Genomic DNA, 18,160 nt, shown 5'->3' with positions numbered 1-18,160 from the left:
ATTATAAAGTTTATTTAACAGCTTTAAAAAATTCGAAATTGAAATGGATAGTCTAGGGAACATACTGTATTAATATACTCTACTGCATATAATTTGTAAACATTTACGTGATTTGTACACTTTGAACTCCCTTTCAGGCTGAAAGGGACTGAAAAAATTCATACCGAGAATTTTCTAAATTCCCCTCTAATATATATTCTATTCTCTTTGTCGATACCCTTAGATAAAGAAAAAAACATTTTTCCGGAGTTCCAGATTTGGTCTTTTCCGGAGTTTGTTTTGTCAGCAGTTTGTTCTTTCCGGAGATGGTCTTTTCCTGAGTTATATTTCTGGAATTTGTCACGGCTCCACTGAACAGGACAAACATTTAATAAAAGTTTCAATTAAATATGAGTTTTCGTGTACTTATTTTAAACAAAGAAAGAAGTAACAATCTAGCTTTATAAATTTGATTATGAAAATTGATTAATTAATAATTTCATATTTTTTGCATAAACAATATCCCACTCCCTTTCCTTTTCCAAATCACTGCACCCCCCTCTCTAAAATAAAAGCCTCCCTGAATTCTCTTATTTACATGGTTTTTCCTTTTTACTTATTTATATGGTCTTCCATTTTTATTAGAATAGTTTTATTTGTAAACTAAAAAATTATCTAGTTTAAAGTTTGATTAAATCTAACTAAATATACAATGTTCTTAATGCATTGTCATTATTTCTTTCCATTAATTTTCATGTCCAAAAAAAGGCGCTGGAACAAACTCTGGAAATACAAAATCCGGAAACAGAATCTGCGGAGATACAAAACAAAGTAAAAAATCCTGAAGGGACAAACTCCGGAATTTGTCCTCCAGTCTAAAGTTCCCCCTGCTCCGGGCGGGCTGGAAAACCTAACAGTAAAGATTAAAGAATCCTTGAACCGCGAAGATTTAAGCCACATATTTGTGTTATTCTTTCACAAATTGATGATCAAGATATTTTTAAGACATTTTTTTCATCGGAATTTGAACAATTTGATCAATTCCGTTAAAGAGAAATATCTAAAATATCTGGAGGATAATCCGCGAAATAATAGAGTTTTAAACTCAATCCACATCTAGTACAATTAAAACAGGAGTTCAATTACCTATGGGACTTACTCACCATGTACATCTCCAGGTTTTGCACCAAAGAATCCAAAAACGACCTATTTTGTATTAATTTAAGAAATTTCTAATTTACATATATAACGTAATAGAAAATTTTATATAATGTTTTTGTGTTTCTTGTACTTTTACCGAAACTGTCCACAGTAGCACAGTAAACTTCAAAAAAGCGCTGTATGCATAGTTTTAAATCGTCATATCGAGAAAGTCAAACATTATTGCAGGGTAGGCCATTTCTCATTAATTAATCACTTAATTTTCAGGATTGAAGACATATTTTTGTGTTTTCAAACCTTCAGATGAAAAACCACCATGATTACTGGGCAACAAGGACAGATAGATAGATATATTCATAAATAGATATATATATATTCATAAATATAAATATTCATAGAAAGATAGATATATTCATAGATAGATAGATATATTCATAGATAGATAGATAAAATCATAGATAGATAGATATAATCATAGATAGATATATAGTAAGGTATTCGAGTAGACAGAAGAATGCAAAAACTAGGCAAATTTCAGAGATACAGAAATAATATGTCATTATCATTGCTATAGTTGTAAAAAGTTGGCGCGGTAGTGACTTGGAAACCAGCAAAACAGTTTGTTGTATTCCTTGTTTTTCTCTCTTCTTTGTTTTATCGCTTGCTAGTGTCATTGTTGGTTTGTATCGATTTTTTTTTGTTTAATTAAATATTTGCTTTCTTGTTTTTTTTTAAATTTCTTGCTTATTTGTTTTCCTGTTTGTTTAATGTCTTGCTTGTTTGTTTTCCTGTTTGTTCAATGTATTGCTTATTTGTTTTCTTGTTTGTTCAATGTATTACTTGTTTGTTTTCTTGTTTGTTAAATGTCTTGCTTGTTTGTTTTCTTGTTTGTTAAATGTCTTGCTTTGTTTGTTCAATGTATTACTTGTTTGTTTTCTTGTTTGTTCAATGTATTACTTGTTTGTTTTCTTGTTTGTTCAATGTATCACTTGTTTGTTTTCTTGTTTGTTAAATGTCTTGCTTGTTTGTTTTCTTGTTTTTTCAATGTATTACTTGTTTGTTTTCTTGTTTGTTAAATGTCTTGCTTGTTTGTTTTCTTGTTTGTATAATGTATTGCTTGTGTATTGCTTGTTTGTTCAATATATTGCTTATATGTTTTCTTGTTAGTTCAATGTATTGCTTGTTTGTTTTCCTGTTTGTTCAATGTATTACTTGTTTGTTTTATTGTTTGTTAAATGTCTTGCTTGTTTGTTTTCTTGTTTGTTTAATGTATTGCTTGTTTGTTTTCCTGTTTGTTCAATGTATTGCTTCTTTGTTTTCTTGTTTGTAAATTTTTGTTTGAACGATCAATTTGGGCCTTTTCTGATGCTGAGTACGTATTTTCTGATAACCTTTTCTGATGCTGAGTACGTAATGTCTGATAACCTTTCTGATGCTAAGTACGTATTGTAGTTAAATATATTGATAACATATTAATTTAAAAATCCTAAGATCCCTGCAATATTATGCCAAAAATTGAGATTCTTTGTATTGGTTTAAAATTTGATTTCTTCAAGATACTTTGTCGTAATTTTAGAGCAGTGTGGATTCCAATAATCATATTTTTGTTGTTGCCTTGATGCTTTGTTATACATCTGCCTTGTTTATCTTTTTATGCATCCTAATCTCTACTATATAAATAGCGTATAACATATATATATATATATATATAAACATGATCAAAATAATTAATATGGACACAAACCACAACATTTCAAATGATCAGGGGTTAACATTAACAGTAATTTAAACTATCTTTTATTTCTGAACACATTTTTAGATTTTTGTAAAATAAATACTGAAAATTTTCAGTGTGGAAAAATATGTAGAGTATACATATCCCCGTATAGAAGAATCATTAGGACAAAACAACGATACAATCTTGGATCGTTTGTAACTTTAATTATTCAAAACTTGGGGCTAATTATATCAGTCATTTATACTCATTTAAACATGTAAATAAACCAGTACTTTTATACTCATTTTAACATGTAAACAAACCAGTACTTTTATACTCATTTAAACATGTAAATAAACCAGTACTTTTATACTCATTTAAACATGTAAATAAACAAGTACTTTTATTCACATTTTAACATGTAAACAAACCAGTACATTTATGCACATTTTAATATGTAAACAAAACCAATAAATAATTGACTATAAACATTTATAAATTAAAAAAATGACAAGTTTGCCTATTTTCATCCAATTCGAAATTGTTAGTAATGCACACATTACATTTCTGATCTTTTACTCTTTTAATATCCTTTCTGTAAATTTACTTCCTCCTCCTCCCCCCCCAATCACATCCTGCTCCCCTTCTCCCTTCCCTCCCTTTCCCCTCCCTCAATAGTTGGTTGCTTACTCGCATTTCTGTTTGTTATCTGATTTAGATTGTGTGTTGGGACAAATTCTTATAGATCTTTGAAATCTATCTACCTTCATCTATTCTACTATTAATCTATCTATCTATCCCTCTGTCTATCGATCTATCTGTCTAGGGATGTGGCCTAACAAACAGAATAAAATTAATTATGGTCGGACCGCGATATATTCTAAATATTTTTAAATATTTCGACTTTAATCTAATGTTTTTCATCTCTATGTATTTGTCAAACAAAACTTTAATGGTTGGGCCGGAAATGTACAATTATTACATACGCAGATCGTCTCTAAAGGATAAATACTGCGCAGCACTTTTTCAATTGTTAATGAACAAGGTCAAACTTATGCAACAAAATTATTGGTACGACTTTGCGACCTCATAACTTCTCTAGTTTTCTTTGACATTCATTAAGTGAGAAAATCAAATTTGTTTAATAAACCAAGAAAATCCAGATAAAAATAAGCACGAAATAATTAAGATTTCAGGCAAATTATAATAATCGTCAAATTGTTAACAAAAAATAAGAACATTTTACATGTATTGAAAAATACACATTTTTAATCATTACACGATATAGACTTGTTAACAAGAGTGTAGAGGGTGGATATGTTTATTGTATATTTTTATTTTTTTCTTGTTTCTTGGTTTGCTTGAACCCAATAAACGTGAAAACGACTAGAATGATCTTGGTTTGCTTGAACCCAATAAACGTGAGAACGACTAGAATAATCTTGGTTTGCTTGAACCCAATAAACGCGAAAACGACTAGAATAATCTTGGTTTGCTTGAACCCAATAAACGTGAAAACGACTAGAATAATCTTGGTTTGCTTGAACCCAAAAAACGTGAAAACGACTAGAAAGATCGGTCCATATAATTATGTGAGTCTGAAATAACCAGCTAAGGAAAGGTTCATGGCTTGTCAGAAGTCATCAAAATAATTTCTCATTGATAAATTTATGTTAAATGACGAAATATGAAAGAGAGGTGCAAAGAGCCCAGCATAGTAAATATATGTAAGTAAGGGTTGAATAATTGGACTAGTGTAGTTACTTTGTAGTAGTTAACGCTATCGAGTTGTGAAGTGGGTGGGGGTGGGGTGGCCGGTGGGGGTATATTTGACACATTGGGTGGTCCGGACTTCCCCTTTTGCCCATCCATACATACACCAAGCTGAAAACTATTAGTCAAAAGCTCAAATATACAAACCTTCCAAATACATAGATAGAAAGATAGATGGATAGATGAATATATATGAATGTTACCTAAAATCTTGAGGAGTATAAGCAGGCACCAGGGTGTTGGAAGCTATAGAGGTACAGGAAGAGAAAGTAGAAGAGGAACGGATAAAGAAAAAGAGATCTAAAGTGAAGGTTGAGAGGAGAGTAGATCTGAAGAAGAGAGATGTGAGGGGGGGGGGTAGGAGGGGACATTAACAAAGACGAACCTGCTTAAGTAGGTGGGAGTAAGATATCATGAAAGATGCAAAGAAGGCTTATAAAAAAATTCTACACCCTCCCCCCTTTTCTCAATACTTCTCTACATACACTTTTCTCCCTTCTTCCTTCTCCCCTCCCACAGTACCAACCCTTTTCCACCATCTTTACTCTTCTCCCCTCCCACAGTACTAACCCTTTTCCACCATCTTTACTCTTTTCCCCTCCCACAGTACTAACCCTTTTCCACCATCTTTACTCTTCTCCCTTCCCACAGTACTAACCCTTTTCCACCATCTTTATTCTTCTCCTCTCCCACTGTACCAACCCTTTTCCACCATCTTTACTCTTCTCCCCTCCCACAGTACTAACCCTTTTCCACCATCTTTACTCTTCTCCACTCCCACAGTTTTAACCCTTTTCCACCATCTTTATTCTTCTCCACTCCCACAGTACTAACCCTTTTCCACCATCTTTAATCTTCTCCACTCACACGGTACCAACCCTTTTCCACCATCTTTATTCTTCTCCACTCCCACAGTACTAACCCTTTTCCACCATCTTTACTCTTCTCCACTCCCACAGTACTAACCCTTTTCCACCATCTTTATTCTTCTCCACTCCCACTGTACCAACCCTTTTCCACCATCTTTATTCTTCTCCCCTCCCACAGTACCAACCCTTTTCCACCATCCTTACTCTTCTCCCCTCCCACAGTACCAACCCTTTTCCACCATCTTTATTCTTCTCCTCTCCCACAGCACCAACCCTTTTCCACCATCTTTATTCTTCTCCCCTCCACTGTACCAACCCTTTTCCACCATCTTTATTCTTCTCCCCTCCCACAGTACCAACCCTTTTCCACCATCTTTATTCTTCTCCCCTCCCACAGTACCAACCCTTTTCCACCATCTTTATTCTTCTCCCTCCCTTTTCCTGACCCCCCCCCTTAATGCCCCCTTTATGATAGTTTACCCTGTATGCACTGGTAAGATATGGTTCCAGGCTGCCGGGGAAACAAGGGGGGGCGGGTACAAAGGGATGACAAGGGGGGGGATGATTTTTTATCAAGATATTCCGACCCAGTAATCTTGTTTTTCATGAGATTACACAACAGTATAAAGATTACACAGGATACAGAGATTAAAGATTTGACAATAATTTTCCAGTATCTTCCCACACCTATAGAGTATAGACCAATCAACCAACCTATATCTTCCCACACCTATAGAATATAGACCCATCAACCAACCAGTATCTTCCCACACCTATAGAGTATAGACCAACCAACCAACCAACCAACCAACCAACCAATCAACCAGTATCTTCCCACACTTATAGAGTATAGACCAATCAACCAACCAACCAACCAACCAACCAGTATCTTCACTTATAGAGTATAGAACAATCAACCAACAAACCAACCAACCAAACCTGTATCTTCCCACACCTATAGAGTATAGACCAATCAACCAACCAACCAACCAACCAACCAGTATCTTCCCACACCTATAGAGTATAGACCAATCAACCAACCAACCAACCAACCAACCAGTATCTTCCCACACCTATAGAGTATAGACCAATCAACCAACCAACCAACCAACCAACCAGTATCTTCTCACACTTATAGAGTATGGACCAATCAACCAACCAACCAAACCTGTATCTTCCCACACACAAACCAGAGACCGGATTTAATGAATTTGAGCTATGTCGCCAAAACACCAACTGCCGGTTCAAAATTGACCCGCCGATTCAAAGTTAAAAAAGTCAGGAAGGATTTGAATCAGTGATTCAATGAACCTGTGGTAAGCAGTTCAGTGACTCCTCAAAGGATTTGAGTTTTTGCCACAAACTCTGATTTTCTGATTCCTATAACTTTGCAACCCGTTTTACAAGACCTTTGATATTTCAAACTATTAATTCTGTTAGATTAAATAGTCTAAGTTTGAAATTTCAAAGGTTTACACCATAAGGTTGCAAAGATATATAGGTTAGAAAATGCGAGTTTGTGGCAAAATCTCAATTCCTTTACTAAATTCTGTCCCAAAATGGACCCAACATTCTTGGTCTCAGATTTTTGTAATTACAAACATAAATACTGAAGTAATTATTATCTTCTATTCCAAAATTAGATCTGAAATATTTTCAATTCAAAACAAATAGTTTCTATCTAGCAAACACCCTAATTATTAAATATTCGAAACCGCGGAATTTATTTACAAATATAAACCAAGCAATTATGATTATGTTAAGAAGAGTTAGGAAGCAAAGGTCAGTTAATTACAAGTATGTAATAATGTAGTTAAAATATATTAATTCAACTAAATACAAGAATAGTTAGGGGAGTTTAACCACAAAGGTGAAGAGAGTAAACCTCTGACAACATGAAATATCAAGGCACTGTCGGCCCTGGATGACATAATGAGGGGAGTGCCAGGGGGTAAGGGTTGTCTGCAAGCATTTTACTTAAACAAACCGTACGGCGTATATTTTATCTAGCTCAATAGCTGTTACACTTTAGTAGTTTTATAGTTACAGGATGATGTATGTTTAGATACAGTTTACTATATCTGTTAAGTTGTCATCAATACCATATTCATACTGTTTTTAACAAGAATTTATTTAAATCTTTAACGAATTAATAATATTTCAAAGAACTCGAGGTGTGTAAATTGACCCAGATGAGGATAATGTGGATGTAGAGGTTGAGAGAGAGTTTGATCTTGAACTTCTTCTTTCTCTTTGCTTCTCATTATCCTCCCAGCCTTCAGTATTCAGTAGATTCATCCTGTAATAGATATAAATAATAGATAATTAAAAATTATTTTACATCCTTACATACTTTTACAATTGGTTTTAACAAATATATTTTTTTTTCGTCTTGTTTAGGCGTTAAATTGATATATATTTGGTTTGGTCTGTAAATAATTAGTCATATTTGGGTTACATTGTGATTTGTGGATGCTTAGTCATAATTGGTCTAGATTGTGGATAATTATACTCTTAGTGTTTGGTTTAGACTTTCTCTAGTACATAATAATGATAAAAAGAAAGGTTTATGTTACCTGTATTCTTGGTACATGACAAGTAAAGCAATCAGTTCTCCCAGCAGAGTTGCAGTACACAGTATGTACATTATGTTTCTATTAGTTTTATCTGTTAAAACCTTAACAATAAAGAAGAGTAAAGTAAGAAAATATATTATTTTGTTTGTAAATAAAGTTAAATGAATTGAAAACAACTTAATTTTTACCTTATAATCCAATAATGATACTGTAACACAGGAATATATCTGGTTGCATCTAAATATAACAGAGTAATGTTGGATATATGATATTTACCGACGCTTAATCTTGAATTACGATTTTAGCTATTTTTCTAATTTGGATATTGGATATGTTTCTTTTCTTTCTCAGCAAAGCTTTCGTTAATGGAGTTGTTATGAAAACATTTTAAAAGAAATATAATAAAACAATTTAAAACAATAATATCAAAATAATATGCCTCTCAGGCTTCTCTAATAAAACATCTAAAAATCCTTGATAAAATAAAATGAGTAAATCTGAAGCGTATTGTATCCCTTTTATTAAACAATACCTATAACAACATGTCTGGTGCGGTATATAAGGAGTAGGTAGAGAAAAGACAACAAGCAGAACAGTAGTTAAAACAACCAAACAAAACAATAATAGTACTCCAGGTAGAAGTAAAAGAGGCCATCTTAATATACATATTACATTTATTTTATATTACGCTTAGAAATCTAACATTCGCCGCAAACTTTAATTTTATTGTCCGTCTATTTTTCTTTTCTACTTGATGACACAACCCATTAATTGTCCAATCTCTGACTTTTATGATCGAGCAGAATTTGAAATATCAAAGGTCTACTGCAGCAGGTTACAAAGATTTGGGTATAATTAGTTAATCGGGATGATTAATTGCTTTTAAATTAAGGTATGCGTGTGTACACATAGATTCCGCTTATAAAAAGTCTCATTAATTTTTAAGACAGGGTCGACTTTCAAGTGTCGCATCGCCTTGGGGTTTAATTTTACCGCTCTAGCTAATTTATTATTTTCTATAGCCCTGTACATGTACATTTTAGTAGCACTTGTTAGCTTTGGTTTTAAAGAAGTAATTGGCAAAACTCTCATAGATGTTTGTATGAAAGCTTGCAGCCTATAAATGACAGCGTATATCATAATTCTCAGATATGAAGGCTATTAAGAGAGAATAGCTTGTAATATGATTTATATAATCAGATATATGAAGACCGTGGTTATTATAAGTTTTACATTTAAAAGGCAAATGAACAGTAAAAAATTCTAAGGATAATAATATATGTTCTATACTTACTTGATAGTGACGGCAGCCAGGATGAAAAGTCCACATGAGAATGTTAGTATTGAGAGAATATAATCCTAAAAGATATTTAGCATTCTTAATGAAGTAAAACTTCTGAATGAATATTATGGTTTTACAAAAGTTAGATTTCTAAACGTTAAGTCATTAATAAAAATAAAAAAGAATACTCTTAACTGAAGAAAGGAATTGAGTCTTTGTCACTAACTATGATTTTCTAATCTCTTTAACTTTGCAACCCAAAGTCGTAGACCTTAGATGTTTAAACTATGAATTCTGTTAGATGAAAAATCTAAGTTTTAAATATCAAAGGGTTACACCGTCAGATGGAACAAATATAGGCATTAGAAAATCAGAGTTTGTTTCAAAGACTGAATTCCTTTAAAAAATATAATTACACGATGCGACTTTCTCGCTGGGAAGTTGATTTCTTTCGAGAAATGATTTTTGTGCCCGGGAGTGAAATCAATTTAAGTCCAAAGAGATTTCAAAATCTTCAATCGATGGAATCCCATACGAGATCAGGGAGTGATTGGTTTTTATTATCAAAAATGGATCAAATCAAGCAAAAATTTTGATTTTTCACATTTTGAACCCGGCCTCTGCCTAGAATTGATATAATCTCCGGGTACAAACCTCATGTCTTAACGGGTTTAGTCTCATTGTGATTTGTAAGTCATAAATTATGAAAAGTAATAATAAACCAGAAAAATAATAATACCTGTAATTCAGGGGTTCGGTAATACAGATGGTAAAGTATAGATGTCATTCCCCAGGACAACAGAAACACGCTGACCAGCAGAGGGTAGAGACGGGGTCTGTAGGTACACTGTTAAAACGATTACATTTCAAGTTAATTTTACGTACAAAACATTTTTTGAGCCATTTCTTCCCCGTTCAAAATAATACATTTTTTGTTTGCTTTTAATGTTAAATAAAAGTTCCTATATTATCAAAAAGAGATGAAAAAACTTACCATGACCTTAATATAGCAGATACATTTTGAAATAATTTCGTGGATTTTAGAAAATTATTTGGTGGATTTTAAACAAAAATTGCCTTCATTCATTCGCAAATTTGGCTAAACCCGTAAAATTAAACCCAGTATTTAGGTTTAATTATCCAACTTTTTATTTAATAATAGGGTCATAGAAAGATCGTAAACTGTAAACTATAATAGTTCCACTTTTAGAGTGTCAACAATTACCAAGACAAGAATAAGAACAATAAACGAACATGAAAGTAAAAAAGAGAAAGACTCAGTCGACAAAAATCGATTATATCTTACATTTATCTAACATACGGAAAATGTCTACTAAATAAAAATTTTCTTTAACTAAAAAGTTAAATACCCCAAAACAAATCTAGAAATGGAAAATCGTAAAGCTGAATTTACGTAAAAAAAGACGGAGACGACAGCTGGAAACCTCGGCCTAATAGCAGTAGACAGTTTCATAAACAGAGGAAGCAAGATGTCCGATAAACAAGGGTTTGTAAATCAATAGTTAAATGAGTAGTGACACTTTAAAATGGTTCCAAATTATGTCTCATAAACATTGAGCCAAGTGAGCCATAAACCTGGCAAGGTGTAAGAATTATGAACTGCTTAGGTCGGCTTGACAGCTCATCATTAGGCTAAACAATTAGGGGGGGGGGTTAGGGGGGATGCAGTGGGTAAGTTTTGAAAGGTAAACATTAAATGCAGGTATTTGTGTTAATGCTTCAATCTCTTTTTACACAAAAACTTTTCCCCTCAAAGTACTTAGTGCCAAAAATGTAAAAAGTAAAAATAAGAATTAAAGGTTAGCAAAATCAAAAAAAATTTAAACCAAAGAAAAGTGGGAAGGAAAAAAGTAAGGGTAATTTAAAAGAGTTCTAAGATAGGTAGGATTGAATATATGAAAGGGGGTTTGAGAATATAAGTTGGTAGGGGTAAAAAGGAAAAAGGAAAGTGAAAGGGGTAAAATCTAAGAACAAACAAAATCACATTTTTTCACCCCAAAACCTAGATTTTGTATGCGATCTATCTTTACCAATTATGGTGCTTTTACTGCTCCTGCTCTCAATAAGGTAAATTAGCTTAATTCAATTGTGCATGGTGTATGATAAAAAAAATAACAATATAATCAATTTGTATGTAATATTATTTGCTGAAAAAAAGACAATAACATACAGACAGACAGTCAAACCACGCGTCAACTGAAATGTCTCAAGGTTAAGACATTCATGTTTTGAAGTAGACGCTTGAAAAGACAAAATTAATTATTGAAAATTCTTGAATATTTGCAAAAAAGGGCGCACGAATACATTTCTAGAATATTTAGAATTTTTAGAAAATTCTAAATTTAACATGCTGTAGCTTGTCTTGATAAATAGTGACGGGGTCCTCACTTCTTGTTTTTCAATAATTTTTCAATCGTTTATTTTAAATTCAAACTTCTCTTTAACTCCTTTAACTCTTGCTGTACAACTCGTATTTCTCCTATTTTTTTACAACCTACCTAATAAATCTTACCCCCCCTCTCTACTTCTCAACACCCTGGACAAATAGTGCCACCCACCTTCAAACTTCCTACTCCTTACTCCATTCCAAGCATCTTCCCTTCTATTCATCTCCACATCCCTTGGCCCCCGCATTTTCCCCGTCCTGCATTCTAATAATAACATAATAAATAAAATATTTCAACAATTGAATTTTGAAAATTCAACCTCCAACCTTCACCTTACCTTCTATCCCTTCCTTCTCCACCTCTCCTCTCACTTCCCATCCCTCCCTCTCATTTTATCTTACTTTAACATCCCACCCTCAAATCCACCTCCCCTCTCACTTCCCATCCCTCCCTCTAATTTTATCTTATTTTAACATCCCACCCTCAAATCCACCTCTCCTCTCACTTCCCATCCCTCCCTCTAATTTTATCTTACTTTAACATCCCATCCCTCAAATCCACCTTCCCTCTCACTTCCCATCCCTCCCTCTCATTTTATCTTACTTTAACATCCCACCCTCAAATCCCTCTCATTCTCTCTCCCTCCCTATCTTTCTCCTATTTTACTCTATTTTAACTTCCCTTTCTTCCCACCTATCCTCTAACTACCCCCTCCTCCCCCTCCCCTAGTCCTTTAAATGAAGATAGAATGTTAAATAAGTCTAAACGCTCTGGTGAGATGGTTTAAAATGTTTTATATTGCAGGTTGTATATCTTCTATATCTTCTATAGACAACAGTTTGCTTCTCACCGGACGATACAGAACACTAGAAAATAGGGACTTTTAAACCTGCTTCTCACCGGACGATACAGAACACTAGAAAAAAGTAATTCTAAACCAGCTTCTTGCCAGACGATACAGAACACTAGAAAAAGGACTTTTAAACCTCTTTCTCACCGGACGATACAGAACACTAGAAAAAAGGATTTCTAAACCTGCTTTTTACCTTGGATATTTCAATCTAGGAATTCTGTTGGATCAAAGAAATTAAGTTTGAAATATAAAGATTTCAAAGATATAGGGATTAGAACTTTTGAGTATGTTGCAAAGACTCAATTCCTTTCTTTCTTCATTTTCTTTTAATGAAAGAACCCTCAAGTTTCTACAGTAAATGTGCATAGTTCGTATTAACGAATTTAATGTGACAATTGAAAACATTTAAGCAGAAGATTAATTATCTATAAAAAAGAAGAGTTTGGTTCAAATATTGAGTTTATAAATGAAAACAGAGGATTTCCCGTTAATTTTTACCCGAAGCGAGGTTTAAAGACGGAGCATAAAATTGAAAATTACGATGCAGATGAAACTTTTTTAATTTTAGCCGCGTAACCTAGGAAGCAAATATATTTCACTTTTAACATTATTACGGGGACAGGGAGGGAAGGGGAGGGGGTAGAAGGGGGGGGNATATAAGTAAATTAACACTTCTACATATAAGTAAATTAACACTTCTACATATAAGTAAATTAACACTTCTACATGAAGTAAATTAACACTTCTACACATAAGTGAATTAACACTTCTACATATAAGTTAAACATTCTCTTGGTGAATATATCCACATAAAAAATATTTCTGTATGTTTAGACACAAAGCCATGTCTGTGAATATGGAGATATGAAGTCATGTATAGATAAAAAATCAAAGAATGAAAGAAACCCACCATCAGAGAAACAAGAAAATACATAAATATATACAATGTTTCAAAATGTCTGTTAATATACAGATATGTCTGTCAATATCTCTAGATCTAAGAAAGCCGTTGTGTCCTAAATAAACCCGCATTAAAGCCCCTAAACTGGCTTTAAATGCAATTAAACCAGTTGTTCAAGCAAAGCGACGCGCGTTTAAAGCACAGAGGACGCCTCCAGATTGCGCGCTAATCATCTACTTAGATCTTTCAAAATGAGGGCACGCGTTGTTTTAGCATTGTCCTTTATAAATTACCCTTCTAACCCCCGCCCCTTTAACAATATTCTTGCAATCCGCTTTATACTCTATCCTTAAACTCTCTACTCAGCCCTATATCCTAATAGCTATGTTTAAAAATTGCCCCTTCATCCTATTTCTATTTCCTTCCTTACTTTTTTCCATTACATTTACTTCTCCTCTTCATTTCCTTTCTGTCTACTTTCTATCCACGTCCTATACCATTTCCTACTTCTATTCCGTTTCTTTCAGCTACGCCCTCTCATATTTCTGCTAATCTTATCAATCTAAACATCATCTACTCTTTCCCAAAATTTTTAGTATTTGGGCTTTTTTTCAATGACGATAAAACCCTACAAAGTTTGTAAATTCGTTTATCTGTCCTCTTTTATAATAATTTACTCTTCTGGGACTCCTGGAGTTATCTCAAGTTCTCCTTCTAGAATCACGCAACCTCTCTCCGCAAACTGTAAAAATATATTTTCTGGTCGCGTGCTTGCCGCAGGTGCTAGATAAGATTGCAGGGGTTGAAGTGTGGAATTGTCTGTTTCAAGACAGTGTGTGTGTGTGAGTGTTCTTTAGTTTTATATTGTGCGAAAATTTTTTGCTTTTCATCGATGAAAAACGTTCATAGATATATAATTTTAGTGATTTTATTCTGGCTCCATATTCCCTCCCCCCTTTTTTTCAATTTCTGTTGCTCGTCAACAGCTCTTGAATTTAAAATGTTATCTTTCCCTACTTTTTCATTTAAAACAAATTCGCCGAGAAAAAAGTATTCAGAGAAAAAACGAAGAGTTTATATTTAATTGGTAATATTGGGATTGAAGGTGTCAAGTTCCTTTGTCCTTTTCGTTGTTCTAACTTTCCTTTTTCTCCTTCCCATTCCTAGTTCAATTTTCCTGTATTCTGATTTATCAGTTCGGATTTTATTCTAAAAATCAGAACCTCATTAAAACTTTGGCTTTATTGTACTTTAAATGACAATCTGTTAAGATCTATTGGAAAATTTTGAAAATTGATCGATTATTGAATATGGCTGAATTTAAACTTTACTATATTCACTGCTTTCTTGTTCAATATTCATTGCTTTCTTGTTCAATATTCATTGCTTTCTTGTTCAATATTCATTGCTTTCTTGTTCTTAGCTTTTATACAGGGTAACCCACAAAAGATGGTTGTACGGAATTTGTTTAATCCGTTTTTTTGCATTCAGGATTCCTTGTAGGCTAAAACAGGCTTATTTCTTTGCTTAATCATTTAGTAAACCAACAAATTACTCATTTGAATGCTGAAACCAAAACTCAAGCTTCAAATCGTCATATTGCCTTTGTTGGCAACCCTGTAGCTGTTCCTTGTTTTCGTATTCCTAGCTGTTCCTTGTCTTTGTTACCTATTCCTTGTTTCTTCCTTCCTAGATGTCTCTTGTCGTTATTTCCTGTTTCTTTTTTTCTTGTTCCTAGCTATTCCTTGTTTTTCTTCCTTTCCTTGGAACCTACTTTCATGTTTATTATCTATCTATCTTTTATATTTTCATATATACTATCTATCTATCTTTCATACTTTCATGTATATTATCTATCTATCTTTCAAACTTTCATGTATATTATCTATCTTTCACACTTTCATGTATATTATCTATATCTATCTTTCATACTTTCATGTATATTATCTATCTTTCTTTCATACTTTCATTTATATTATCTATCTTTAATTTATATTTTCATGTATATTATCTATCTTTCATTTATATTTTCATGTATTGTATATTATCCATCTTTCATACTTTCATATCTTCTTTGCTTGTGTTTTCTATCTTTATTTTTAAATTTTTAAGTTATGTTTTAAATCTATTCCATCTAGTTACTTTAGTTACTTTCTATACAACCTTGTTTTATCCAAGGAGAAAAGAATATTAGCTCCGTTAAATGTCTCGTAAAGATACGTTAAAACCCCAAAATCTAGGTTTTTAGTTTTCAACTTTTTGTGACAAAAAGATCCCGTGCCCATGTTTAAGTAGTAATTAATAATCTTATAATTAGTTGAGAAAGATAGAAAGATAGATAATTACTGGGTCTGTTTAGATCAAATCTTGAAAATATTCCAGGAACAAGAAGAATTAAGAGATATATTTTATTCCTAGTTGATTATCAAGTAGTTAGTTCCCCTCACCCTCCCTCCCTACCTAACTATACCTACCTCCTCCCTCCCTACCTAACTATACCTACCTCCTCCCTCCCTACCTAACTATACCTCCCTCCTCCCTACCTAACTATACCTACCTCCTCCCTACTTACTTTTCTTCCTCAGATACAGCTAACTATAACTCCCTCCTCTCTACATACCTTTCTACCTACCTAACTACCTTCATACCTAACTACCTTCCTACCTAACTACCTTCCTACCTAACTACCTTCCTACCTAACTACCTTCATACCTAACTACCTCCCTAACTTTTTACCTACCCACCTTTCTACTTAACTACCTTCCGTTCTACCTACCTAACTTCCTACCCTACCTCAACCTGCATCTCTAACTATCCCCTTACAACTACCTCTAAAATAAGATGGAGAAATGAACATTGCTGTCTACTATTTCAAGATTATCAATTCATAGTTTCTCTCAGAAATCAAATATTTCTCAAAACTTTTAAACCAAATAATTTGCATCCTGTATCCTAGGATTCTCCCCAACCTGTATCCTGTATCCTTGGATTCTACCCAACCTGCATCCTGCATTCGAGGATTCTCCCCAACCTGTGTCCTGTATCCCAGGACTCTGGCCCAACCTGTATCCTAGAATTCAACCTGTATCCTTTAGTCTAGAATTCTACCCAACCTGTATCCTGTATCCTAGGAATCAACCTGTATACTGTATCCTAGTATTCAACCTGTATCCTGTATCCTAGGATTCAACCTGTGTCCTGTATCCTAGGATTCAACCTGTATTCTGTATCCTGTATCCTAGGATTCAACCTGTATTCTGTATCCTAGGATTCAACCTGTATCCTGTATCCTGTATCCCAGGAAACCTACAAGCTTGTATCCCGTAGTGAATTCTGAATTGTTTGGCGCGTGACACAAAATATGTCTTCCGTTATCCTTCAACCCCTCCCTATCCTATCCCCCACCCTTCAAGCACCCCCCCCTTGGGGGACGCCGTTCTCCCCCCCTCTCCTTCCCTTTCCCTCTCTTCCTCTGAATAGGATATACTTAATACTATGTTTATATCCTTTACTCTCAGTAACCAGACTTCAATTTCTTACCCCCCCCCCCCTCCCGGCTACCCCCTATCTAAATTTTTCTCTTTCCATTCAAGCAATGCAAAATGTTTCTGCTCTTTTTTGTGAAATATAAAAACTAGCTGGAGTACCCGGCATTTCCCAAGTTTTTATCATGTTTTGTAAAGCTATAGTTAATCCAACCGTTTACCCGCGCTAGGTATTAAATCATGATCATAGCTATTAAAGTGCCCAGTATTGCCCTTGAAATTTCATAGCCAATGTCACCCTTTAGGTACCCATGGTATTCCTCAAAATTTTTTAGCCAATTTGGTTAAGACGTTTTGCCAGCTGTTTGAAATGGTATGAAATGACATGAAATGATATGAAATGATATGAAATGACATGAAATGACATGAAATGACATGAAATGACATGAAATGACATGAAATGAATGACATGAAATGACATGAAATGACATGAAAACCACAATTGAAAGTTTAATCAATTTTTAAAGTTAATAACATGATATCTTATTCATACTTGATCTTTTAAAGCTTTTACCGTTGGGTATCGGATATGCCATAGATGGAAGGTCAGTAAAAGATGATTTTGATTCCTCCGTTCCTTCCCTTTTTCTGTCTTTTTAACTGCAAGCCCCCCTCCCTTTTATTCCTTCTCAATCCTAAATATATTTGGTTAAAAGTGTGGACCCTGAACTCCCCTGATATTCTTGATATTCTTGATACCTGTCAAACCAATCTAACAAATATCAAAGTTTTCAACAAAAAACGGCTTATTTAATTTTATACTTTGAAAGGCTAGCGACACCTACTTATTTTCAGAATCACATATTTTATGAAAATATTCCAAAGTAATAAAAATATTGTGCAGGAATTTCTGTTATCTTGGAACAAGATTTAGAATATAATTTTTAACTAAATTTGAAATCCATGCATGCGTATTATACAGAGCAAGCATACATAGAAATTTCAAAAATGTTTAATGTCATCCATTGATAGATCACTGGTGTACAAAACACAATTACTTAGAACAGGAAATCCCCCCCCCGTCAATAAAAAAGATATCCTTCTCAGGCTTTAATGTAGAGAAGGGGGAGGTTAATGTAGAGAAGGGGGAGGAGGG

At 33.7% G+C, this 18,160-nt stretch overlaps 1 protein-coding gene across 2 annotated transcripts; it reads right to left on the bottom strand.

The window, feature by feature from the left end:
- Window positions 1-7,609: 7,609 nt before the first annotated feature.
- Window positions 7,610-10,451, bottom strand: LOC111714649 (uncharacterized). 2 transcript variants are annotated; one of them, XM_023489800.1, is made up of 7 exons: window positions 10,352-10,451; window positions 10,097-10,204; window positions 9,370-9,434; window positions 8,608-8,730; window positions 8,264-8,312; window positions 8,076-8,176; window positions 7,610-7,798 (listed from the first exon to the last, which is right to left on the bottom strand). In XM_023489800.1, exons 1-7 carry the CDS (start codon window positions 10,352-10,354, stop codon window positions 7,660-7,662), a joined length of 588 nt encoding a protein of 195 aa, XP_023345568.1. In that variant the 5' UTR covers window positions 10,355-10,451; the 3' UTR covers window positions 7,610-7,659. The 2 variants fall into 2 exon arrangements, with proteins under 2 accessions (XP_023345568.1, XP_023345569.1); XM_023489801.1 differs by having other exon boundaries at window positions 10,097-10,193; window positions 10,352-10,406.
- Window positions 10,452-18,160: the final 7,709 nt, after the last annotated feature.

This window comes from Eurytemora carolleeae, unplaced genomic scaffold, assembly GCF_000591075.1.
Source record: "Eurytemora carolleeae unplaced genomic scaffold, Eaff_2.0 scaffold793, whole genome shotgun sequence".
Taxonomy (NCBI): Eukaryota; Metazoa; Arthropoda; class Copepoda; order Calanoida; family Temoridae; genus Eurytemora; species Eurytemora carolleeae.
This window is presented reverse-complemented; position numbering and strand designations above follow the sequence as displayed.